General features: G+C 46.6%; 2 protein-coding genes across 2 annotated transcripts; one reads left to right on the top strand and one right to left on the bottom strand.

The window, feature by feature from the left end:
- Positions 1-1,280: 1,280 nt before the first annotated feature.
- Positions 1,281-5,761, bottom strand: LOC120733004. Its single transcript, XM_040030980.1, has 5 exons — positions 5,662-5,761; positions 5,461-5,578; positions 4,745-4,919; positions 4,565-4,624; positions 1,281-1,843 (listed from the first exon to the last, which is right to left on the bottom strand). The coding sequence occupies exons 1-5, from the start codon at positions 5,724-5,726 to the stop codon at positions 1,596-1,598; spliced, it is 666 nt and encodes a 221-aa protein (XP_039886914.1). The 5' UTR covers positions 5,727-5,761; the 3' UTR covers positions 1,281-1,595.
- Positions 5,728-26,223, top strand: LOC120732994 (mothers against decapentaplegic homolog 4-like). Its single transcript, XM_040030954.1, has 13 exons — positions 5,728-5,820; positions 9,577-9,772; positions 10,379-10,627; positions 14,150-14,324; positions 19,653-19,781; positions 19,856-20,071; positions 20,153-20,293; positions 20,391-20,444; positions 20,759-20,942; positions 21,024-21,192; positions 21,813-21,951; positions 22,908-23,074; positions 23,672-26,223. The coding sequence occupies exons 2-13, from the start codon at positions 9,677-9,679 to the stop codon at positions 23,711-23,713; spliced, it is 1,761 nt and encodes a 586-aa protein (XP_039886888.1). The 5' UTR covers positions 5,728-5,820; positions 9,577-9,676; the 3' UTR covers positions 23,714-26,223.
- Positions 26,224-26,251: the final 28 nt, after the last annotated feature.

Raw genomic sequence — 26,251 nt, 5'->3', positions numbered from 1 at the left:
CCTTTGACCTGCTGCGCACACCTTTACACGCTCACTACAGCTACAGCACTCGACTGTGCAAAAAACTTGAGCATTTAAGTTTCAGTTGTTGAAGTGACAAACTAAATACCAACAATTGTCTTAAATTCCCTAAATATTAAATACTTTAGGATTTCATTTGTTTTTCCTTTCAGTATTTTTAGTATTATTTTCTTCTTAAATATTGCTGCACACTTTCTATCTGCTCATGTAAAGCTAAACAGTTTCATTATGGGTCAATGTGGCTACACTGTTTATCTGTACATGACAAGAAAACCTCATCTGCGTCAAACGAGACGGTTTAGCTCCTCCCACTAACCAGCAGGAAGGTGAAGACCTTTGAAAACGTCCTGTCTGACATCACGCAGATGCAGGAGAAGCCTGAGCTCATCATCAGAAACCCTGTTTAACATGAACGTCCGGCACCAGAGGAGTCACATGACCGGAGTCACATGACAGGAAGGGTAAAACGGTCTCGAGGGTTCAGTCTCCTGAGGCTACGTCCACACTGGCCCGGATAGATTTGAAAACGGCGTTTTCAAATCTATGAATGTGGAGGAAAAGCAGCGAGTTTGTTAAATGGACTCACAGTGAGGTGGAGTTGTTGCTGCAAGTAACACAAAAGTACAAAGTTGCAAAAGCGAGTGAGAGTTAAAGAATTTGAGGAAAAGCTTTTCGGAGCGCGTACAGACTGATGTTCATCTTTAACAGGGCTGTCAAACAGAACAGCTGCTGTGTAACGCCCTCCGCTACCTTTGTTTAATTGGCCACATGGCTAACATGCGTCATCGTTTTTAGAAAGTTTGCACTGTTTTCAAATCTTTTCGTTTTCGACAGCGTTTTGAAAACGCGGCGTTTTCCGTGAACGAAAACGCCGCCTCGGTGTGGACAGGACGCCAAAACGGAGAGAAAATGTTTTCAAAAGAACACGCATTAGTGTGGGCGTAGCCTGGAAGTCGGTAATGCATCTGTAGCGACCTCGCCTCCTTCATCCCATTTAAATGCGAAGCACTTCAAACCTACCAGCAGGGGCGAGTCCTCATCAGCTGACCCGAGCTCAGTGAGGAGTGGCGCCCAGCTCGCGGCCTCGTCGACGCCGCTTCTGCATTTTGGTTTTTGGAGCTCAAAGTGGATTTGTAACCTGAAGTGCACACGTGCAGCTCGTGACCGAACGGTCGCCGATGCCTCGTCTCTGGAGAGATGATGATTGGCCGAGAGGACAGACACATCGATGAACTGCTCCTGAGGACTCGGCGATGGCGTACAGACAAGAGCGAACGAACGTCTTTTATTCTTTTAAATGTTGGGAACAAAAACTTCAGAATTACAAACGACCCATTAAAAATTCCAACACACAGAGGGTCAGTGAAGGACACACGACCACTTCAGGAACACATACAAACCAACAGAAAACTGAACGCTCTGGTTTGAAAACAAAGAAATGCTTAATGCACCTGAGAGCATGAGCCAATCAGCAGCCTGAGAGCTGCGGCCTTCAGTCACCAAATAAAACTCGTGTACACTTGGAGAGGCGGTTCCAAAGTAAGAACAAACCTTTGGTCCCGCCCGTCACAGTTTCAGTCCCACAGCGGCTGCGGCTGTCCCGCCATCGACATGTACTCGTCCAGCTCGGCGTCCAATCGGCTCCGGGACGTGGACATGTAGTCGTCCAGCTGTTTGTCCAGTCGGCTCCGGGACATGGACATGTAGTCGTCCAGCTCAGCGTCCAGCTGCTTCTTCGTTGGCACCACCTTTCTGCTGCCACCACGCCCCTTTGAAATGGCGGCCCCGCCTATCCGCAGCTTTACCCCACGCCGTCTTCGTCCTGCCAGAAACAAAATTGATAGATTTACACAAACAGGAGTCAGCAGGTCAAAGGTCAGCAATGTAATGCCACTCCCTCTTTGGTTTGTTTCCATGGAGACAGGATTCACTTTTAGTTTTCCTGCTGTCGGTTCTTGTGCGTTTGTGTCCTGAGAGAAACCGTGAAGTTTCTTCATCTCTTTATTATCTGACCCTTTAGGCCCCTCCCTCCTGGGCGGCTCGCCCGCATGGTCATTTCCTGTTGGGTGTCAAGGCCAAGCCAGAACAAAGTCATGAGCCTGTAAATATAACCATGCAATGTTCTGTGGAAGCCCCTCCCCCTCTGTAACGCTCATAGGTACAGGTAACCCCGAGCTCCAGCCACAGAGGCTGTGTCCCGATTCAGGGTCTGCAGCCTTAAATTCAACCCAATTCAAAGGCTGCTCGAAATGTGGCCCTCAAATGCGTCCTTCATCTCCCTGAATTTTAAGGCTGTGGCGGTGTAGACTTCGTGGCCCAACATATCCCAGAATGCATAGCGTGGCAGTGGGTGTGGATAATTTTGCCGCAGACGGCAGAAGCGGAGCCGCCGAAGAGTGAACTGTGAAAAGTAAGTACTGAATATTATGTCACTTATTTCTGTGCGAATGTTTAATAATGAAGAACATTAAAACATGACTGTTGGCCACATGCCGGCAGAGTTATGTGACATTAGTGACGTTTGTACTAACTTGGTTTTAAAGCCTTTAAATATGCGCCGTTCGATAGTCGACCTTAATCTCACAGAGATGTGATGATTTTGTGGATAATTAAAGTCAGTCATATATCCACAAACACAACAAGCTGAAAGTCAGTGATGCTGCTCGGTTTGCAGTCCTGAACATCACGGCACAAGCAGGATTCACTGCACTGTTAATGTTAGCTGTGTTATATTGCTGCCTCTGTTCGGTGGTGTCGAGCCAAACGGACTTTAACGTGTGTTTGAACGAGCTGACGGTTCACTCGTTAAGCTGAAAGAAAGATGCTTTAATCACAGCAGTCACACATGTGTCCACTGCACCATCTGGGACTCTTCTTGTTTACACTCGTAATAACACAAACACTAAATCCTGCTTCTCTGGTGCTGTTGTGTAGCAGTGTGTACACCTGAGACCGTCACCTGTCTGTCTGTCTGCACTCTCTCTCTGTTTCTTTCTCTCTGATTGTGGAATAAAAGTATGAACATGTGTTTATAAGTTACACTTGTGTTTGAATCCTGCAGCTTATCACACATTTGATTTCCATGTGTGACGACTGCAAGTGTCCAGAGTGAGGACAGACTGAGGGACCCACTGCTGCACATCATCTGTGAGGCTTTGCAGCCCTGATGATCCACCAGGACAAACTCAGCAGTGTGTGAGGAAGAGGAGGAGGAAGAGCCAGCAGCAGCTGACAGATGGAGAGAATAGACAGACTGTTCCCTGTTTGTGAAGGACTGCTAGGAAAGTTTAACATAACTGTCTGTGCTGAATCAGTCTTATTAGGTAATGTTCAAATAATGTGATCATCCCAGTGTTTCCAGTGTGGGAGAAAGTACTCAGGGCCTTCAAGCTACACACTATGAAAGGCAGCAACAAGTTTAATGTTCAGAAACCTAAAGTATGTATCAGCAGCAGAATGGAGCTAAAAATACATGTTGGTTTCAGTTCTATGAAGCTTTGAGTATTTTGGATCAGTAGCTGCTGTGTTTGTTGCATCATATTGCTGTAACTGTTTATATGCTTTATATATTCTGAGCTAAGTTGATCTATAGTGTTACATCATATTCTATAAGGATGTTATGTGTTTGTAGACTTTCTGTCCAGTTTGACCCATTTAGTAGACGTCAGCCTGTTTAAGAGGCTCAAGAGGAGTTTTTATCCTCAGACCGTTCGTGTGTTGAATCAGCCACCAAAAGAACAACATTTGTCTCTTATATATGATACATCTATATATACACTGTCAGAGATGCTTGACTGTCTTTGAGTGAAGATTTAAGGTGATTGGAAATGTAAATAACTGCAACTTGAATCTTTACTCAAAGTAGAGTTCAAGCTCACCGCTGTAATAAATCATAATATAATAATAAATATAATATTGGCCATATTATATTTAATTACCACAGTGAGATGACTTTAGTCTCATGAACAACATTAACTAATTGTTATTTACTAGCTAATCTTAAATGACTGTTCAGCACAGAAATGAAGCCCAACAATCATGTTTCAGTCCCGTGGTCTCAGATACTCAGCTAATCAAACACAGCTCATGTAAAAACAAACACATGAACAAAAGATTTTCTCCTTCCTTTCTTTCAAATAAAGCCGTCTGAAACGCTTCCAGCAGTTGGTGTCATGGTTGCATTTCACAGGCCTCGCACTTCTTAGTGGTCCTTGAGCACCGTCAAGGCTGCAGACCCTGAATTGGGACACAGCCAGTGCACCAGAGCAACCTTTAGCCTCTGGCAAAGGGCCTTTGACCTCTGAGGAGGGGAGATTTCAAAGCTCTGACTCAGTAGGGATCAGCTTAGTAGAGCTACTGGGACACGCCCCCCTGGCGGTCAGCCCTCCAGCTGTATTTAAACGTCTTTGAATTTAACTGGCAGACAGTAGCTGCGCCATCAGATGCACGAATCAGAGCGCAGCTCTCCTAACCCCACCTAACAAGCCAAATCGCACCAACCTTTTCTGCACAGCTCAGCATGAAGCTGTGCTGAGAAACTCACCTGAGGTCAGCGGTCTCAGCTGGCTCCGCCTCCCGAGTCGACCGCGCAGACCTACTGCTCCTGCAGAGGAAACGCACGCACAAGTGGAGCACAGGTGAGAATTCTACTGCAGCTTCAGTCTAGCGAAGAAGGCCACACACTGCTGCCCCGCCCACTGCGCCCCGTGTTTCAGATACTCACGCCTGCAGGTGGAGGTGACCCGCGCTCTCCACCTGTATTTGTTCATGAAGCTCCAGAAGCCTTGATGCGCAGAGGCTGACGGGCGGCGAGTTACCCGCTGCCAGCCGAGTCGAGTCCAGACGCTCCTCTTCCTCCTCAGGTGACGATGCTCCGCCCTCTCAGAGCTCCCGGCAGCCTGCAACACAGAGACACAGCAGCTCGCTTTTACGGTGCAGTAGCTCGCCATCCACCTGTAAAAACGGATGAGTGTGCACGTGCTGGGAACCCTTATGATGACGCAGCGGTGACCCGTGTGGGCGATATAACGAATGCACTCGATGCACCGCGAGTTTTCCACGTACGATGGCTAAAATGACTTTATCCTAACTATCCAGTACAGGTTGCCATGGAATTCTGCACCAAATGCATCATTAACCCCGCCCCCCAACCAGACACTGTTCTACCTGCGCTGAGCGTGCATGTTTATACCAGAGAGGGAAGAAGACTGCGACAGAGTTTCAGACTCGCTGTCGTTTGATTTCACGAGGATGTCGAACAAAACCTCACACTGGTTTGGTCCCACAAACACCTCACGACCCCATCGTGCCTGGGATGGTTTCACTGTTTTCAACTCCACGTGGCGGCTGCAGCGTGTCAGACGAGCAGGCCGGTGGTCCTCCGATGAACACCTGGGCCGCCCTTCTTCACAGGTGACCTGTGACCCCTCTGGGACTCACCTGTGGAAGAAGCAGCGATAAGGGAGCTGACTTCATCAGCAGGACCACGGGCAGGGCAGCGGATGCCCTCTGATGCAACCTGGAGCAGGTCTGCTGTTCCACCAGGACTCTGGAGAAGCTGCCGGCAGAGAGAGGAGGGAACGTCAGCACAGTGTCCCTGACCTTTAACTTTGCAGGACGCAGGAGGTCATGGTAACTCACCGCTCGTGCAGGGATACCGTGGATGTTCCTCTGGGGCGACACGAGCCTGGCTCTGATGACTCCATCTGCCTCTGGATGCCGGACCCTGTTCACCTGCCGCCTGATTCAACAGGATAAAAGCTTCATTCAGCACGGAAACCGGAAAAAGCAGCAGCTCCGGTAAAACTGCCACTTCCTGATGTCTGCCTTCATATCGGCACTCTTCAAAGAGCCCACACACGACCCTGTTTATTTACACAGCTGTTTAACTCACACAGATATCTCCCGTCTTTGAGCCGGAAACGCAGATAAAAATTTAATTAATCTCGCTTCGTGGTTCAAAGGTCAGCCGAATTTAAGAGGAGGCCTCAGCGGCCTCGTGGTGTTCAACACAGTCTGTGAGCGCTCTCAGTTTCCGCAGGTAACACGGAAATTTCTAATTTCGCTCTGTGCTAAAGCGGCGCTGGCCCGCCATTTTGTGTCCGCGCAAAAAAAGCAGCGCTCACAGCTAACGTTAGCTTCCACAGTTCACCTGTTCAGTTATAATACGTCACGCACGCTTACCTGTATCTGAACGTCCTAACGGGAGAAGCTCACGGCCTAAAACAGACACACCTGTTACTAACTGTAAGGTCACTTCCGCTTGCTAACACTCGTGCTAATTAAGCGCAATGCTAACCCACAAGCTGCTGTTAGCATTAGTTTTACAAAGTTTAGTTTTTACAGATCAGCTAATTCCTCTCCACAGGTTGTAGGTGAGCTCAGGTGAGGTGAGCAACAGCACCTGGTGTTTCTCTCACAGCTCAGCCGCTAAATGTAGAGGCCAAACCGCCGTTAAAGTCATGCTCTGTCCGGGTTAACCGCAGCTAACGGCCCGCTCTGGGGTCAAGTTCACGTCTATAAGTCAGCAGCACACACACCTGTGTCAGACCCACAAACACAGAAGCCCACACAGGTGAATGTGTGTGTTCTCCTGCTGATTTATCCTTTAGAAACATGTTTGATCCGCAGGCAGAACTTTAAGGCTCCAGCAGTACAGAAGGCTATTTCTGCCAATAATTATTATTATTTTGTTTAACCAGGAAGATCCCATTGAGATTAAAAACCTATTTTTCAAGGGAGACCTGGCCAAGACAGGCAACAGCAAGTGTCTCACATTTACAAAAATTACTCAGTTAAACTCAGGCAGCAAAAACACGCATGCAAAAATAAATGAAATTTTAAAAAAAAGAATGTAATTCAATAAAATTCAGTTAAAATGACAAACAATCTAATTGAAACAGTTGCATGTTGTGGACTTGGCCTCAAGGATTCTTAGTTTAGATTTCAAACCACTTAATGAAAGTCGTTTCCTGCAGTCCGTTCCAAGCCGAGGGGGCTAAATGGACAAAATCTCTTTTGCCAAGTTCAGTTCAGGCGGATGAAGAGGATACTATGGAAGCCCGTTTCCGCCACTAAAAAAAAAAAAAAAGCTAGTATCCATAACTCGAAATTTCGAGTTATTTTCTCGAAATTTCGAGTTATTATCTCGAAATTTCGAGAAATATAACTCGAAATTTCGAGTTACTTTTCTCAAAATTTCGAGTTAGCTCTGCCAATCAAAAATATACGTGAATGAGGTCGCTTTCTTGTTACCCGGAAGCATATGGCGCACGACTGCGCACTCAAAAACGGATCCCAACAAATTAAAGTATGTTTGCTGATAGTAACACCATGTGATTCAGCTAATAACACAGGGATTTCATCATTTGTGAAGCCAGGCTGAAAACACTCAGCAATCTGTGCATTCACGACTGGATGTAATACCGGTAGCTTAGCTGTAGCATTTGTAGCTGAGGGCTTCAGCTTCCAGGTAACATGGAAATGACGTCATTCACGTAGATTACTGATTGGCAGCGCTAACTCGAAATTTCGAGTTGCTTTTCTCAAAATTTTGAGTTAATATGTCAAATTTCGAGAAAATAACTCGAAATTTCGAGAAAATAACTCGAAATTTTGAGTTATGGATCCTTTTTTTTTTTTTTTTAGTGGCGGAAACGGGCTTCCATAGGATACGACCAGCATGTTTCACTGCAAGCAGGGAACATATGAAGGCAGCAATCCGATTATTGCCTTATATGTAAAACTGTATAAATGAGAGTTCCTCCGAATGGCCAAAGCAGGCCGTCGTACCTGAGAGTAGAACTCACAGTGGTGAGTCTGAGATTTACTGTTAGTGATGAACCTCAGAAGCACGACACACAGTATCAACACGAAGCATTCATATATAGAATAGACATTTTTATCTGTCTCCAGCACAGATAAAAACGTTGCAGCAACAAACTGCTTCTTTGTATTAAAGAAAAACGTGACTTATTTTGAAAATCGCAGTATTAACTTCAGTGTTTTTACGAGATTCTCTTCATGTGGTTTGAAGGTGAGCGACTCATCCAGATATTTCTACGTGTGAACCAAAACATCGAGTCGTGGTTTAAAGGAGAAAACACAGTTAAAGAAAAATCTACAAATCAAAGGTTAAAAACAAACAAACATCCAAATTAAATTAAAGACTGGAAAGGTGGTCATGAGTAAAACATCAGGCTTGGTGGGTGGGGTGGGTTTTTCAAAATTGCCTTCATATTCTTTTTTTTTTTACTATATAAATAAAACAGAAGAAAATATGAGACATTTGAGGCTGGGACTTTGGTTTTCTATTAAAGCAGCATCACTGACCGCTCATGGCTTCAGTTGTGGATGCTGGTCCCCAAAGACGTCCACAGACTGGAGGCCTCGGCCTGCTCGGTGAGGGCGTTCTCCCTGTGGGAGCTTGACAGAGCTGCCGTCCTCGGTGCAGGACCAGTCAGTCTGGGACTGAAACCGCAGAGGTTTCCATGGCAGACGGTCGGAAAGCCAAGAGTTGGCCTGAAAGAGGAAGAGGACGTTTTATTGTGAAAGAGTGTGTGCAGCAGCTGCAGAGTTTTAGATTAACGAGAGGAACACACTCTTGTTTTTGTGTCTTTATTTATTGTAGGGCCTGAGTGCAGACAAATGTCACTCTGTCCCTTTTTGTTTCATCATAAAGGTCAGCTGTTTTTATTTTGCAGCTTCAATGTTTCTGTCAAACACGAGAAATGTGTTTCCTCGACTTTCGCCACCAGATGGCGCCAAACACACACACACACACACACACACACACACACACACACACACACACACACACACACACACACACACACAGGAGGGCTGTGATTGGCTCTCTCACGGCTGAAGTCACGCGCACAAACTTTCTGACAAGGCAAAGCGTGTTTCCGGCAGTATCACAAAATAAAAGCTGCAGTAACTGGTGCGGAAATGCGGGAAAATGAGTGAAAGGAGAGTTTTTGAAGCTGCATTTTGGAAATATTTTAGTTGAGTTGAGTTTTAAAACGTTTCTTTAACCCAGGAAACATCTCTAATAAGTGTTAATATATTTCCGTTAATCATTTTAATCATTTTAAGCCTTAATGAGTAAGCTTGCCCTAAAGGGATTTGATGCTTTTCTTTGTGACATGAGAATGAATTTAGGTTCACAATGAAGTAAAACTAGGTCGACTAAAAGAAAGGAAAACTTTAGAACCGCTGAGAGCTTAGAAATAACTAAAACTAGACAGCGAAAGCACGATTACAGGTGAATAACCGAATAGCCACTTTTCAATAACATAAAAAATAAAATAACATAAATTTTAAAAAGAACAAAAATGAAACCACGCAGAAAAATAAGGCAAACTGTAATTATCATTGTATAAAACTTAAATTGACTGTGCAGTGAACTCAGACAACGCACATAGGCAACATTACAGTGACATCGATGACAGGTGGCAGGTGTGCAGGCAGGAAGCACAAACAGGTAAACCGCAGGTAAACGCTCCACATCTTAACAACGCTCACAGTTTTGTCTCTGTGCTCTTATTTTGGAAGGCCCCAGAGGTCGCCAGACTTCCTGTTATGTCTGGCCGTCGGGGGAGCATGACATAGCCCCCACCTCCTCCTCCCCCCGGTGAGCGTGCAGACAGTCTGGATGCAGACGGAGTCGCACGCGGACGCGCCGACGGACGAACCTCCGGCCTCACGGACCCGGCAGCGGATCATAGCCGAGCGGAGAGCGCCGAGCCCGGTGAGTGCGCCGCAGGAGCCCGCTGAGAGCTTTTGTAATTCTTCTGTGAACAACTGTTGATGCAGCAGTCGGGTCAGCCAGTGAGCGTCAGGCATCGTCAGCATCTGATGACGTCATAGAGCCACGGTCACGACGTCATGTTGCTTACAGTTTAATGAAAAAATGAAAGGAATCAGTAGTGAGACGAGGATGTGCATGTGTGGTGATCCTGTCTCCTCCTCACCTCTCTGTCTGTCTCAGAGGGAAGTGACGTGTGTGGGGGGACAGGAGTATTCCTGATCACTGACCAATACGATCAATATCAGCCCCTGCTCTGTATCTGTGCTCAGGGACCGTATGAGGTCACCTGTGGATCAGCTATAGGATCTGTTCCTGGCCCACGGGCACACCTGAGCGTCCCACCTGTCTGTGTGTTCCTGTCATGTATTTCCTGTTCCTCTGGCTGGTGGGTTCACGTGAAACCTGACAACGACCTCAGCGTTTATCACGGGTCTGTGTGATATCACCGAGGGCACACAAGCCCCACCCACATAGATCTGTCCGGGGAAGTCTTTTTATGGATCTGATTGTTGAGCCGTCTGAGCAGATTCTGTTTTACTTTATCAGGTGACCATGTCGGTGCTCGGCCCCGCCCCCAGCAGCGCAGACGCCTGCCTCAGCATCGTCCACAGTCTGATGTGCCACCGGCAGGGCGGCGAGAACGAGGGCTTTGCCAAGCGCGCCATCGAGAGTCTGGTGAAAAAGCTGAAGGAGAAGAAGGACGAACTGGACTCGCTCATCACCGCCGTCACCACTAACGGCGTGCACCCCAGCAAGTGTGTCACCATCCAGAGGACGCTGGACGGCCGGCTGCAGGTACGGCGGTGAAAACCCGACAGAGGGCCCACAGGAAGGCTTGAGGCTCAGAGAGGAAGTAGTCACCTTATTTTATTCTGAAAGAGTTAGAAAGATAACAGGACTTCAAAGAAAAAGTCTTTAAAGTCTTCAGGCTCCGCCCCTCACCTGGTCTGCACCTGATCCTGTCCTTCCTGTGTCCTCTGTCGGCGCTCCAGGAGCTCCTCACCGCTGATATAATAATCATAATAATGATGATGATGATGATGATGGAGCTGTGAGCAGCAGCCTGGGTGTGTCCCACAGTCTCTCAGTAATTATGAGACCAGAGGACAGAGCACACCTCAGTCTGCTGAGCAGGTTCACACCAGGACCAGCTGATCCAGCCCACAGCGCACCCCTCCCCCCACAGTCCCACTAAAACATGAGACACCTTCTCAGGAACTTCTGAAACATTCACAGACCCTTTAAACCAAAATGTCCCCACCCCACGAACCGTAAAAGGAGACGTGGTTCACCTGAGGACATTGTCTCCATCCCCGCTCCGTCATCCTGTGTATGCTGCTGTTAAAATGTTTCTGTGATAAGTTCAGGTTGGTGGGAATACGCTTTAAGGATGCAGGGCTGGGCGGGGCACACAGGTGAGCCGCACACCTGTAGCAGGCTCCTGTCACGGAGCGCTGCTTTGTTAAACCTCAGCCTCCGTTCGCCGCAGCGCCGCCTGATGAGCGAGTTCTGGAGCGCGTGCCTGTGCGAGGGCGGTGGGCCTGAGCTGACGCCGTTTCAGTCTGAGGGTCGGCATGTGAGCGAGGAAGACCCGAGAGATCAAACTTCAAATGCATAACCAATAAAACGGAAGCGGTTAGAACCGCGTTACAGCGTCGGTGTGACTGCAGGATCCTGCAGAACGTCGCAGGTCTCACATCCAAACAGCAGCAGCAGGAGGAGGAGGAGGAGGAAGGGCAGGCTGGCTTGTTTTGTCTGAAACACAGGAAAGGGGCCGGGTTAACTTAAGCCAGACAGTCTGCTGTGTGTGTGTGTGTGTGTGTGTGTGTGTGTGTGTGTGTGTGTGTACAGCTGTCTTTGTGAGCACCTTGTTAGACTCAGGACCCGTTTGTGGCCCTCGCTTCAGAGGCTGTTTGAGGGTTCAGAGCCGGTTTCAGGGCTCAGGTTAGGGTTCAGGGTCGTGTGTGTGTGCGTGTGTGTGTGTGCGTGTGTGTGTGTGTGTGTGAGAGCGTGCGAGGACGGGAATGTGGACTCGTCTGCGACTCTGGTGGATTTCATACCGCAGAGTTTCCACACTGTAAGAAATGACGTGCTGCTGCAGACATTGACCCAGAGAGGACGAGATGATTTTGTCTCCCATTAAAAAATCGAGAAGCTCAGCCTGTGGCCAAAAGCAGAGCTTTGTCTTGACTTTTACATCAAATATTTCTGTTTCTGTTTGGTTTCTGTCGGCTCTTTGAGTTCTTTTCTCCTCGTTTCCTAGTTTTGCTCTAACAGGTGTTTTTACCTTTTAGAGGTTAAAATCTCAGCTTCATGTGTCAGAGTGTAAACGTTTCAGTCAGTGTTTCGCTCTCACTCTTGTCTTAAACATGAAACTTTTACTTCTTGTCTCATAGTTTTAGTTCAGCGAGTCGACGTTTTCGTCATCCTATAGTTTTGTTATTTGATTGGTTTAGTTTTGGATTTTGAAATCAAACCTTTTGCGTCTGAATTTTTTAATCTATTTTTTGTCTCAGTTTTGAATTATAAGCAGTGTTAGTGTAATATCTCACATATTTCTATCACAATCTTCTTCTCAGATATTTGACTTTGTCTGATTTTTTTCTTGAATTTCTTCTTTCAGTCGTAGATTTGCATGAATAAGAATAAGACGTCCTTTTATAATTTTCTTGTGCTTTTTGTTTGGTGATTTTTCTACCCGGGCCTCCGTGTAAACCACTGATTCTCCGTCACCTCGTCAGTTATGTTTCTAAATGATGTCCAACTCGGTCTTTAACGTGTTCGTATTTGAAGGAAAAGTGCGATGTGTGTTTCTTCTCTGATGAGCAGTTTGTGTTTTCACTTTTCGTAGTCAGGAGCAAACCGGAGTCGTTCCTTCTGAATGTGTCATCATGTGAAAGCTCTCCAGATCAAACAAACAAACCCTGGTATATTTGGTATCTTTGGAAAGTTTTGCTAAAATCTTTCTGTGTTGCTGTTTGCTTGTTTTGGGGTTTGGATGTTGTTTTTGCAGCATGCCTGCTTCTCATAGCTCAGAGAGGTGAACACGGCGACACCTTTGGAAAAAACCCAGAAAACAGGAACAAACACAAGTATTAGTTTGAACTTAACACTTAAAGTTTAAGAAACAGAGTAAAGACACGAGGAGAGTCTGAACGAACAGGCGGTCGTTCAAAACGTGGATAAAAGGTGATTTAAAAGAAAGTGCTGTTTCAGTTTACGTTCAGTGTGGGGACCTGGCTCTTTGAGCAGGTTTATGAGGACATTTTTTGCAGCGTGTGTGTGTGAGATTGTTTTGTCTGCAGTCTTATCCCTGCCCTTCACCTGTGCACACAGAACAGACCTCGTCCATCAGATTTAAAGCAGCACATTCACAAACCTGTGGCTTTGAGACGTTTACAGCCTGCGGGGATTTTCTGAGTTTAAAGTTTGTTTAGTGAACGCATCGGTGAGAATAAACATCCTCATTAGGGTTTTCCTACAATTAAGGGACCCGGTTAACACACAGCAACATTCATCATCAAACTTTTTATCGAACAACTTCTAAATACTCGGGACCCGCCTCTCTGTGGACTTCCTGCTCCACAGGGGGCGCTGTCGAGCTCAGCAGAAATGGTTCCACCTTTAGATGTTTCACAGGTGTTCTCCTGCAGTAAACGCTTTTTGTTAGAGATGTCACAGCACTGCGAGGTGCTTTACAGCGTCCTCCATTTTGGTTTGGGGCGTGAAGCGAGCAGCCTCCTGACAGCGTCGCCTTCACCCCGCTGCTCGTCCTGCACACCTGGAGCTCCTGCTGGGCTTTAACTGTGGAAACAGGCACCTGTCCTAAAACCTTAACAGCACAATCAGCACGCGTTAGCAGCATGCTAGTGTTTTATGGTCAGAATTAGCTTCACTGAGAGGAACTGAAGGAGGAAGAGTGCTTTTATCCAGGCTGGATTCATGGACACTAAAATCCAAAGTCTCTGTTTAGCTCCGCTCACTTTGATCTCACAGCGCCCCCTAGGTGAACTGCAGCTAATGTTTGTCTGAAATAGGACATTCAGATGTGCCCACACTCAGCTGAGGACAGAATACAGAGAAACGCCCCCTGCAGGCTGGAGCTATGTTGGCTCTGTGTTGGGATCTCACTGATGTCTGACCTGAACTTTTTGCAGCGTTCTGAGGCTGAGGTCAGACGTGATGTCATGCTTGTGGTTTGGCATAATCACCTGACGCACACGCACAGTGTTTGTGCTCAGCATGACTCAGTCTGCTGTCACAGAGTTTATTTAAGCTTACATGTTTCCTCGCTGACTGTCTGTCTCACCTGTGCAGGTAGCGGGCAGAAAAGGCTTCCCTCATGTGATCTACGCCCGCCTGTGGCGGTGGCCAGACCTCCACAAGAACGAGCTGAAGCACGTCAAGTTCTGTCAGTTTGCCTTCGACCTGAAGTACGACAGCGTGTGTGTGAACCCCTACCACTACGAGAGGGTAGCGTCCCCCGCCACAGGTAACCCTGCACACCTGCTGCCCAATGTGATTGGTCTGATTGGGCCGTGAGTCATCGGGCTGGAGCAGCGTTTGGTTTTAGGTGTCTTTGCTGCTTTGATGGAAACACGGTCACAGCTTTAAACACTGTGTGTGTCTGTGTGTGTCTGTTTCTGTGTGTGTGTGTGTGTGTGTGTGTGTGTGTGTTTCTGTGTGTGTGTGTCTGTGTGTGTGTCTGTGTGTGTGTGTCTGTGTGTGTGTTTCTGTGTGTGTGTGTGTGTGTGTGTGTGTGTCTGTTTCTGTGTGTTTCTGTCTCTGTGTGTGTCTGTGTGTGTGTCTGTGTGTCTGTTTCTGTGTGTTTCTGTGTCTGTGTGTGTGTCTGTGTGTGTGTGTGTGTGTGTGTGTTTCTGTGTGTGTGTCTGTGTGTCTGTTTCTGTGTGTTTCTGTGTCTGTGTGTGTGTCTGTGTGTGTGGGTTCCAGAGTGTCTTCGGAAATAGAAACGGTCACCGCGGTGTTTAGTCTGACTTCTGCTCAGACACGAGGGCAGATAACAGAGACGCTCCAAAACCTTCAGAGCCCAACAGGAGCGACAATACACACACAATCTCACACACACACACACACACACACACACACACACACACACAGAAACACACACACACACACAGAAATGCCAGTTAATTAACTAACATCCAATCAAAACCATCCAATTTCTCTCATCGAACTCGCTCTACCTTCTTCTCAGTCTGTTACTATGGTAACTTCACAGCAGCCATGTTATTGGTCAGATGATGTCATTGAATGCTCCAAAAGGCTCCAACAGCACAAACACAGTTGAAAGGTCCAGAACAATGACTGTAAAAAACATGGACGACGCGACAGCTCCCCAAAAATGAAGCCAAAACGTCTCTTTCGCCCCCTGGTGTCTGGCTGCAGTATAGGTCATAAACCCCGCCTCCTCCATGTTAGCAGATGGGACTGGGGTACGACTAAAAAAAATTTATTCTCCTCAGATAATTTTTTTCCAAAGATTCTTTCTTTTGTTATCAATAGTTCTCATCACGCTGATTTATGTCCAAGGGGTCTCCTCTCCCATAAGTTTGATTCTAATTCCTACCGCGGTGATGTTAAATTGGGGTGAAACGTCATCATAACAGCTTTGACTGGCAGCTGCAGTCACGGAGAAACTTGCGTATCTCTGTTCGGGAATAGCAGATAGAGCGTAAGCTCTGAGAGGAGGGCCAGCGTTTACGCTACGAAGACACGACCGAGTGTTTTAACCTGACAGCCTGAGGTGTTCTTCAGTAAACTGGACTACCCGACAGAAGGACCCGAGGCCCCGCTGCACTTTTTCGGTAAGTTAAACGTGTTTGTAAGCTAATCCGTAACTACCGTCCTTAGCTCGGTCCTGAGACCTAGCTAGCTAAGATGAGCACTAGGCTGTCAGGGTTCGTTTAGCTAATCTGTGCAGGTGAATGAATTTACTAAAGAAATCAAGAGAAACGCTCCGGGCTGCTCAGTCACTAATTACTGTTACTGTACTTTTATTACAAGTATTATACTGTAAAAGCAACAGGCTGCACTCTGCTTCAGCTCCTGTGCAGAGCTGATTATTAAATATGTGCAAACAACAGCATGTTTTCAGTCTCCACATGTGTAAAGACAATAACACCATTTTATTTTTATTTTTTTTAAGCTTGTACTTCAGTAACTCCTCATTAATAAGTAACTATGGATTAAACTGTAGAAGTGAAAAAATATATAAGAGAAGAGCTTCAGATCCTGAGTGTGTGAGGACAGAAGGATCAGCTTTATTTTAGATTTAAGTGATAAACTTTATAATTCAGTTTGTGATGATTCTGTTCTCTTTGTGATTACAGGAGCTGCCCTCAGATTCAGACCTCAGCACCACCCAGTGACAGCAGACAGATCATCCAACATGTTCACATGTTAACTGCAAAATGAACTGATGAAAACAGTACAAAGGTTAAAGTGCCACACGTGCTGTACTGAAAGCTGCAGCTGTTTTATTGATAAAATTAAAGACAAAAAAACAAAAGGATTAATCACTCATGTAACTGTGTCACTATATATCAGCATTAACAGGACCTCAGTTTGATGTTTCACAAAGCTGCTGATCTCAGACCTGCACAGCTTCCGTTTTAATCACTTGATGTACTCAGCTGCATGAAGAGCACGTTTGAGTTTCTCTGACACAATTAAATAAAACCTGATGAAGGTCAAAGGTCGTCACTTGTATGTTAAACTACAAACTGGTGATCTGGAATTCTTTCACAGTTTTTTGCAGATAGTGTGAATCACTTTATGGTAAATAACATAGTTATTCATACCCAAGTAACCAGAGGGGATCATATATTTTTAAATATTAAGCCCGGAGCCTCTGGGGAGTATCTGAGTATTTATAACATTACTCAAACCAAAGGTCTCATCACAGTGTTCATGAAATGCTGGGTTTATCCATCTTCTGGGGCGGGCCTACAGAGGAGTGCTGAAGATTTCCCTGTGAGGGAGCTGCTGGTGAAGATCATGAGTCCTGCTTGATCAATGCGATGAGCTTCAGTCTTCCTGTTGTTTCTTAAATGATGCCTTTTTCAGTGGGTCAACAGAACATCTGGCACCGGACAGCTGTGATAAAAGAAAGGGAAGAAGTTTCTCCAAACCTCTGGACCCAGGAAACCCAGCTTGGTCCTGATGGTCTCCCTCACTAGTTTCTCTCCAGGGTGAATGTAGCTGTTGATATAATATGGACTCTATTATTAAATGAAAAGAACAAATCACACTACACTACTGAAACGTTCTGTTGATGTTTTTAAAGTTTCCATGTTACCAGGCTGTAGATGGCTCTGAAGATTTAAACAGTTTTAGATCCATTACACTCACAGTCTTAAATGTTAAAATCTCAAAGGACAGCATTATATTTTTGATATTAACAGTAACTCTGGGCCTCTGTGGAGTGTGCAGATGATCTCATCGCTGTCTAAAAATGGATAACAAAACCTAAGCAGTGCTGAATCATTCAATAACACAGACTATTAGAGTAACGGAAGTGTAGCATCGCTAACTAGCTAACAACAAGCCTCAAACACATTGCGTATGCTAGCGGCTAATCTAGCATCTAGCACCTTGCTAATCTGTGTGTCTTTTTCATGACAGTGACATGGTTGTATTTACCTTAATTAAACAAGTCGTCAGTCGCGGTAAACCCATCAGCAAATAAACTGGAGCAGCCGGGCTATGTAAAAAGTGTAGGGGGCGTGTTTGCGGTCATGTCCAGCAGGTGTGTGGGCGGGAGCGTAACACAGTCGCTCCACCTTAAGTCCCTACTGCGCAGACTCTGGCAAGATGGCAGCTTCCAGAGGCGGGATATTTTGGCTTCATTTTTGTAGAATGGGAGGAGGTGCTGTCACGTTGTCCATGTTTTCTACAGTCATTGGGTCCAGATCAGGTGAAGCTAACAGACAGTTAGAAGCTACAGTTGCCTGTGTCACCATCCACCTGTCAGTCAAAGAGGCCACGCCCCTAATATTGCAAACAGGTGAAAAGGATACTGTACTCAGAAATACATGTACATTAGTGGGTAATCATGTCTTCCAAGCACCTGAAGCATTCTTATAAACGTATAATTAAAGTATTAAAACAACAGAGGAGCGTGCATCCGACTAACAGTGTGTTAAACATGTGGCTACAGACTGCTGCATATGTAGGCAGACGAGGGAAGAAGTCATAGGACTTCTCATGTGTTCAGACTCAAAATATGAAGGCTGATACTAGTGTTTTCTCTTCAGTGAACAGGGCCTCTTCACCAAAGATAAAGAAAGAGACAACGCCACCGCCATCTTAACAAACACTCATCTTCTTCCTCCTGACCTCCAGCTTCATCTCCTGAACTGAAGTCAGGGCTCTAACTCTTGAAAATGTGCATAAACATGCTTATTTATTCCCGATATTGTCACAGATAATTATTTTCAGCAGTTTAGACCTGCCGTCTCCGGATAGCTAAACAACAGCTTGTTGTAAGCTAACATCATGGCAAACTAATGTCAGGCTCCAGTGTCCTAAAATCATACTTTCCCTCTGATAAACAGTTTAACTACATTCTCAGACTGTATGAGAGTTTATTCACCAAGTGTCCGTGTCCTGCGACAAACAGCCACTTCAAATAAAGTATTACTAACAGTCATTAACAGGAGTTAACAGTCATCAGCAGGAGCTGACAGTCATCAATAGGAGCTGACAGTCATCAATAGGAGCTGACAGTCATCAACAGGGGCTAACAGTCATTAACAGGGGCTAACAGTCATTAACAGGAGTTAACAGTCATCAGCAGGAGCTGACAGTCATCAATAGGAGCTGACAGTCATCAACAGGATCTGACAGTCATCAACAGGGGCTAACAGTCATTAACAGGGGCTAACAGTCATTAACAGGAGTTAACAGTCATCAGCAGGAGCTGACAGTCATCAACAGGGGCTAACAGTCATTAACAGGAGCTGACGGTCATCAACAGGAGCTGACGGTCATCAATAGGAGCTGACGGTCATCAACAGGAGCTGTCATCAACAGGAGCTAACAGTCATCAACAGGGGCTAACAGTCATCAACAGGAGCTGACAGTCATCAACAGGAGCTAACAGTCATTAACAGGGGCTAACAGTCATCAACAGGAGCTAACGGTCATTAACAGGGGCTAACAGTCATTAACAGGAGCTAACAGTCATTAACAGGAGCTGACAGTCATCAACAGGAGCTAACGGTCATCAACAGGGGCTAACGGTCATCAACAGGGGCTAACAGTCATCAACAGGAGCTAACAGTCATCAACAGGGGCTAACGGTCATCAACAGGGGCTAACAGTCATTAACAGGAGCTAACAGTCATTAACAGGGGCTGACAGTCATCAACAGGGGCTGACAGTCATCAACAGGAGCTAACGGTCATCAACAGGGGCTAACGGTCATCAACAGGGGCTAACAGTCATCAACAGGAGCTAACAGTCATTAACAGGGGCTGACAGTCATCAACAGGAGCTAACAGTCATCAACAGGAGCTAACGGTCATCAACAGGGGCTAACAGTCATTAACAGGAGCTAACAGTCATTAACAGGGGCTGACAGTCATCAACAGGAGCTAACGGTCATCAACAAGGGCTAACGGTCATTAACAGGGGCTAACAGTCATTAACAGGGGCTAACAGTCATTAACAGGAGCTAACAGTCATTAACAGGGGCTAACAGTCATCAACGGGACTCTGATTGCTACAGTTGAGTGACTGGGGTACAAACGTCAAACCTGGGGTACAGTCTAAATGTTTGTAATGTCTGCTTTGACAGGTCCTCAGTCTCTCATAAAAGAGGAGTTCATGCAGGAGTGTCTGCAGATCGACCTGCCCCCCCACACCGACCCCTATGGCCACCCACGGCCTGTCGGCATGTATCCCAGCATGCCTTTGTCTCCCCCAGGTCAGTGTGCTGCTCCTTGCTGTCAGCGTGCGAGACGCCGTGACGCTGTTGTAACACAGTCGTGTTTCCTGCAGGCAGCAGCTCCATGGTGCCCGCAGCTCTGACTGCCGGGGGGGTCGGCGGCGGTTTGGACGGACCTGGCCTCCTTCAGATCGCTCCGCCTCCTAACCACGGCGGGCAGGCTTCACCGCCTCACTCAAATCCACCTCACACTCCCCAGCCCCCCCATCCCCCCACCCCAGCCTCCCCACATCAGCAGAGCCCAGAGTACAGTGGCCCCCACAAACCTGGTACTGTACCCTAAGTACTATGTACTACCTGTGCTTAGTACTACTTCTGTAGTATAATGAGTGTCCTGTGTGTCTCCACAGCCAACTGGGCAGGTAACAGTCCTGCCCCCTACACCTCTGCAGGACCGCAGCATAGTGGGCGGGGCAACCAGCCACATCCACCATTGCATCATCATCCTCATCATCATCATCAACAACACCACGCCCCCAACACTCACTTCTGTAAGACAGCATGTTAAATGTTACTGCTCTATTCAGTACTGTAGTACTGCGAGTACTGCAGTATTGCTGAGTACTGGGTCTGTGTTTGTTTCTGCAGGGTCACAGCATCACAGCACCGCTCCGTATCCACAGCCAGTATCCAACCACCCAGGTACCACACCTGTCCACAAACCCCGCCCCCTCACTCTGACCTCACTTTAATAATAAAGATTCAAAACATAGTGGCCGACATCGCCAAAATACAAAATGTCCCTTCTTAGTGAAGCAGGTCCAAGAAATGTTAATGTAAAAATAAAGTGCCCTGATACTCACACCTATCAGTCTGAGTTCCCTGAAACAAAGATGTCCTCACTTACAGAAGTAAAAGCTCAGGTAATAAAAGGTTGAGAAGCACTTTTGTCTCCAGTTTGTCAGGATGTTTGGGGAGCAGGTCCGCCATGTCCTGATCTGTGTCTCGATCCTCAGGTCCAGAGTTCTGGTGCTCCATCTCCTACTTTGAGCTGGACGTTCAGGTTGGTGAGATGTTTAAGGTCCAGTCCAGCTGTCCCCTGGTGACCGTGGACGGGTACGTGGATCCTTCGGGAGGAGATCGATTCTGTTTGGGACAGCTGAGCAATGTCCACCGTACAGCCGCCAGCCACCGCGCCAGGTGAGCGGTCATTTAGTGGGTGGCACCATGAGAGTTATTGTGGTGTTAGTATTTAATGTTGCTGATGTTGTTGCCCTGCAGGCTCCACATCGGACGGGGGGTTCAGCTGGAGTGTCGGGGGGAGGGTGACATCTGGATGCGTTGCCTTAGCGACCACTCTGTGTTTGTCCAGAGTTTCTATCTGGACCGGGAGGCGGGCAGAGCACCAGGCGATGGCGTTCATAAGATCTACCCTGGAGCATACATCAAGGTGAGTGCGTGGAGCGGTAGACGCCGCGAATGACCATCTGAGCCCAGACGGGCTCGGTTTCACTCAGGTCCAAACAGACGTAAAACAGACAGACAAAGACATGTTTGGGGATCGCAGGAAGTAAAGCAGCGAGTCCATCTTCCTTTTACAGATTTGATCTTCCTGATTTGTGAAGAGATCCGAGTTTCTCTGAGAGGTTTGTTTGGGCCGTGTTTCTCGATACTTGGACAGCTTTGTTGTAACTTCTTCAGCAGCTTGTTGACAGTTTTATAGGACATAGATTTGTGCATGATTGGACATAAAAGTGTGAATTGGCTCCTGTTTCTATCAGGTGGTTTTGGCTCTGCTGGCAGTTTTGCTCTTTGTTAACCCTAGCTCATTATGGCGTGTTCAGTACATGGCTGTTTTTGCCCACCATGTTCACGCACATTTACACCTGGATGGATCCATCACAGAGAAATGTGCGGTAGGTTCTTCCCCAAGGATATTTGGCATGCAGACTGGCATCGGACGACCACCTCTACCACCTGAGCTACAGCCACCCCAGTGTCTCACCCGTGTGCCTGTCTCACCCGTCTGCATGCCTCACCCGTCTGCCTGTCTCACCCGTCTGTGTTCAGGTGTTCGACCTGCGGCAGTGTCACCGGCAGATGCAGCAGCAGGCGGCAGCAGCTCAGGCAGCTGTGGAGACTCAGGCAGCAGCGGTGGTCGGTGCAATTCCTGGTCCAAACAGTGTGGGAGGAATCGCGCCTGCTGTCAGTGAGTATCACCTGCCCCACACAGCCAGTGACAGACAGGCACAGGTGTCATTTTTACAGTTTGGTCCGGAGAGCAGACGGTAACTCTTAAATCAGTGACAAGACCGTGTGCACCAACATTTAAGTATTGTGTCGTTTTATAAAGTATTTAAACAAAAGATTAATAATTCTGAAAAAGGAAACTGTCAGCTGTGTGTGCGTGTTTGTGCGCGTGTGTGTGGAGCGCCTCCTGCTGGACACACTGTGACTGCAGACGGAGAGTTTTTGGCCTGAAATTTAAATTGTGAGCTGATGGGCGGGGTTAGGCTGAAGCAGGAAGTGTGTGGAAGGTGAAGCGAGGCCTTCAACGAGTTCTCACTGATCTCTGATTTTAAGATCTGCAGCTCGAATGTTTCACAGGAAAAGGTCCCAATACAATCAGAGCTGACACACAGATGTAATCTGATTACCTGATTCTCCAGCACGGAGGACCAACAATAAAACATCCATAGGAAATAAATCAATTACTCAGTAAATGGATTCATATCTGTAAGTGCAAAACGATCATTAAAACTTAAATGTAGCCATTAATTAGGAGGTAACGAAAAAACGCCTGTGGGTCAGTCAGCTGGTCACCTTACTGTGATTGACAGGCGTCTCTTCTGGAATAAAGAAGTTCAAATCCATAAAACAGGAAAAGGAGAAATCAAAAAATAAACAGGGTGACAAAAGCGAATCGATGAATCAATAAATTATAACATGAACCAGATGCAGGGCTTAAAAGACTTACCTGCAGAGTGAATCGAGTCAGATTCGCGTTGGACATTTTGGGCCTCAGTGCGACTTCCTGCTTTTTCATGCATTTAATGTTATTTCACTTCCTTTTTACGGTGGGCGGCCTCGGCCCTCGGTGTAAGCCTCGTGGTTTTAATTTCACATGTTTTCGTTTCTGTGTCTCACCTGTGCTTCCTCCCGCAGGTGTGCGCTCAGCGGCCGGTCTGGGCGTGGATGACCTCCGCAGGCTGTGCATCGTGCGGCTGAGCTTTGTCAAAGGGTGGGGGTGTGACTACCCACGGCAGAGCATCAAGGACACCCCCTGCTGGCTGGAGGTGCACCTGCACCGAGCGCTGCAGCTGCTCGACCAGGTGCTGCACATGCTGCCGCCGCGAGAGCACGCACTCTAGGACCTCCGCGCTCTGCCCACAAACGTACCACAGCAGGGGTCGGTTCACATGGGTTTCAGACAATCAGCCAATCGCAGCATCTTGTCTCTGCTGTCATTTAAGTTCGTTTCTGTGGAAACCAGTGTGACTCGTTAAAGGGTCAGTTCACGCGAGCTTGGCGTCTGCTTGAGCATCCACGCTGGCCTGCAGTTTATTAGTTCCGCCCCTTATCAGGTGAACTGACCCTTTAAGCCTGATGTCAGAAATCAGCTGATTACCAAAAAAACCTCGTCATCGTCATCTTCCTCCTTCTGTTGGTTTTTAGTTCCTTTAGCTAATTGTCGACCAAAGAGCCATTCCTGTTCCTTTGATGACATCATATCCTGTTTACGTTGCGTTTCTGCTCCCTCTGACGGTCACATTATTTATTCTGTCGTCTGCTTTTTTTCTCACGTTTAACTCATTTAAAGGCTTTTATACTGAAAGGGTGTAAAGCTCTGAATCATCAGCTGTCTCTTCAAATTAAAAGTCTGGTGGATAAAGATCTTCGTCTTTGTTCGTCTTTCACTCTGCATTCAGACACTTCAGAGGAACACTCTCCTCTCCATCCACACGCAGTGATCAGGTAGGGCGCTCCCAGGAAGTCCATCCAGTCGTCAGGACGTTTCATCACTGATCCAGGTGACTTCTGCAGTCTCAGCTGACCGGATGATTAAAGATCTGCGCTGGAAACGATCAAACGAGGAACTTCATGCACGACAGCTGTTCCACTTAGTGCAGCAGGGAGCTGAAACAGAAAACAGGCCACGCCTGGTCCATAAAAAAGGCCACACCCCCTTAAATGTACTGACGCGTTCATGTGACCTGCAGGAAGCAGCAGTAACAACGATGTGCTCAAGTATGTCACATGATCTGTCTGTAGTCCACGTTCAGAACGCTGGAGTTTCTCCGCAGCTGTGGAGACATCTCAGCTCGCTAGCTACTGCAATCCAGAAACACAGTCCAGAGTGTAGCTAAACACATTTTCAGTTACTATGTTTAATTATTTTATTCTTAAATATTTAGTTTTTTAAGACCATTGTTGGTTTTAATCTAGTTTAAACCAAACCGCTCTGCTGGATTTAGCTAGTAGCTAGCGAGCTGATTGGAGACCAAAACAGCCAATCAGAATTTTTGCATCCAAGTCTGTGATTGGTTGGTTTTGTGGCACATTTATGACGTTGAGCGGTTGTTACTGTGTGTTTATGGATATTAGCAAACACTGAAACAGAGTTTTCTTCGCTCAAAGTAATTTTCTCCTCAAAATGCAACATTTGTACTTGCAACAATGATTTCTGTGCGCTCAGAATAGAGGTACAAAAATAAGGCCATTCGAAGGAGTATCAGGGCCACATTAAGAACCTGTTAATGATCGTTTGGACAATAAAGTGGATTACACTTACAGTAGTCGGCTCGGCTGCTGTCCCCTCTACAAATGGCTCGAGTAGACGAATCAGTGAAACGAGTCAATCAGCCTGTACCTGTCCTCTTACTGTTCCAGGCCGTCGATGACCTCACAGCTGTAAAAATCCGCTCTTCCATGATTTCCCGTCTGAGCAGCTTCTGCTGCGTCCTCACGCTGATCACCACCCTGCATCTGTGAGCTGAAGCACAAATCACGTCCTTAACGATTGTGAGGTACGACCTCACAGTTTGTCCTGATACAACATCTGTTATCTGCACAGATCAGTGATAATTGTTTTCTTAATGTGGCCCTGATACTCAGTCATACCCCCCCCCCAAATGTGCTTTCTAAAAGAAGTCCAAACTGAGTACCTCAAAGATGCAGAGTTCCCTGAGGTTCTTTCAGACACTGCACTGACATTTTGTCTGGTTTTGAGTGTTCTAGGTGCTTCGTGCTGCCAGCAGGACTTCAGCTCACAGCACACCCTCAGTCCCACTCAGCCACTCTCACACGTGTGTTCTCAGCCCATCAGGTCTCCATGCTCCTGTTTTATGCATATCTGTGTTTGTTCATGCACACCGGGTCAACACAGTGCAGTGAAGTTAACCATATTTGCATCATAATCTCATCTCAGAGCATTCAGCAGAGAGATCTGCTCTCTGTTCTCAGAATGCTGGTCACAGTGACCTAAAACTTCAAAATTAATAGAATAGCTTCTATTGTCACTACACACATGCACAATGAGATCCAGAGCATCTGTGTTGAAGAAAACCAACCAAAATGAAAACATGGCCGCCTGTACATGCCCGTACTTACATGCATGCAGCACCCGGTGAGGAAATGGAAGTCAGATGCTAAAGAACAGCAGCACACAGAGGTCGAACACTGCCCCCTGCAGGCATGCATGAGTCCCAGTCTAAATGTGACTGGAGGAGCTGAAAGAGTCAAATCTGACCAGCGCACAGGGTTGGTGGAACCAAATGGCAACAGTGCTGAAAATGCTGATGGAGAAAAAGTTTCCAACTGTTACAGAGAGTGACGCGTGAATGACCGCAGCTTGTTGGCCGCCCCTCCCCGAGCCTGGTTCTGCTGGAGGAGTCTTCCTGTTAAAAGGGAGTTTTTCCTTCCCCCTGTCACCATGTGCTTGCTCATGGGGGGTTTTCTCTGTATCATTGAAGGGTCTTTACCTTACAACATAAAGCACCTTAAGGCAACTGTTGTTCTCTGTAGACACACCTGTTACTCTGTAGACTATCAAATTTTGACTCTTCCAAATAACTCCCACACAGGTGGTCCGAGGGTTTCTGGCTGCCTTTAGATTTGTGTCTGGAAAGACTTTGGTGGTATCTAATGTTTACCTCAGCAATCAGACAGGTGGAAGGTTAAAGGTCAGGAAAATCATGGACTCTGATTATCTGATGAAAGCAAAGTCTAAACTTGAAAACGTGAAAATCTGTGTTTCGGTCACTTTGCTTCCTTACAGAAAAAATGTTCAAGTAAATTATCTGATGTATTTGTTTCATATTTTTCTACCAAGTCACCTCCCATGGCTCTTAATAACAAGAAAAAGAAGAAGGAGAATAGACCTTTAATAAATATGAAAAGATTGAGAAAATACTTTGATTAACCATGATATGGATCATGTTTATTGTTGCAATAAATACTTGAAACAACAAACAGCCTCTGTGGTCAGATCAAAGGCACAAAGCTGGATG

Source organism: Simochromis diagramma, unplaced genomic scaffold (genome assembly GCF_900408965.1).
Source record: "Simochromis diagramma unplaced genomic scaffold, fSimDia1.1 OVJJ01000361.1, whole genome shotgun sequence".
In the NCBI taxonomy this organism is placed as follows: domain Eukaryota; kingdom Metazoa; phylum Chordata; class Actinopteri; order Cichliformes; family Cichlidae; genus Simochromis; species Simochromis diagramma.
This window is presented reverse-complemented; position numbering and strand designations above follow the sequence as displayed.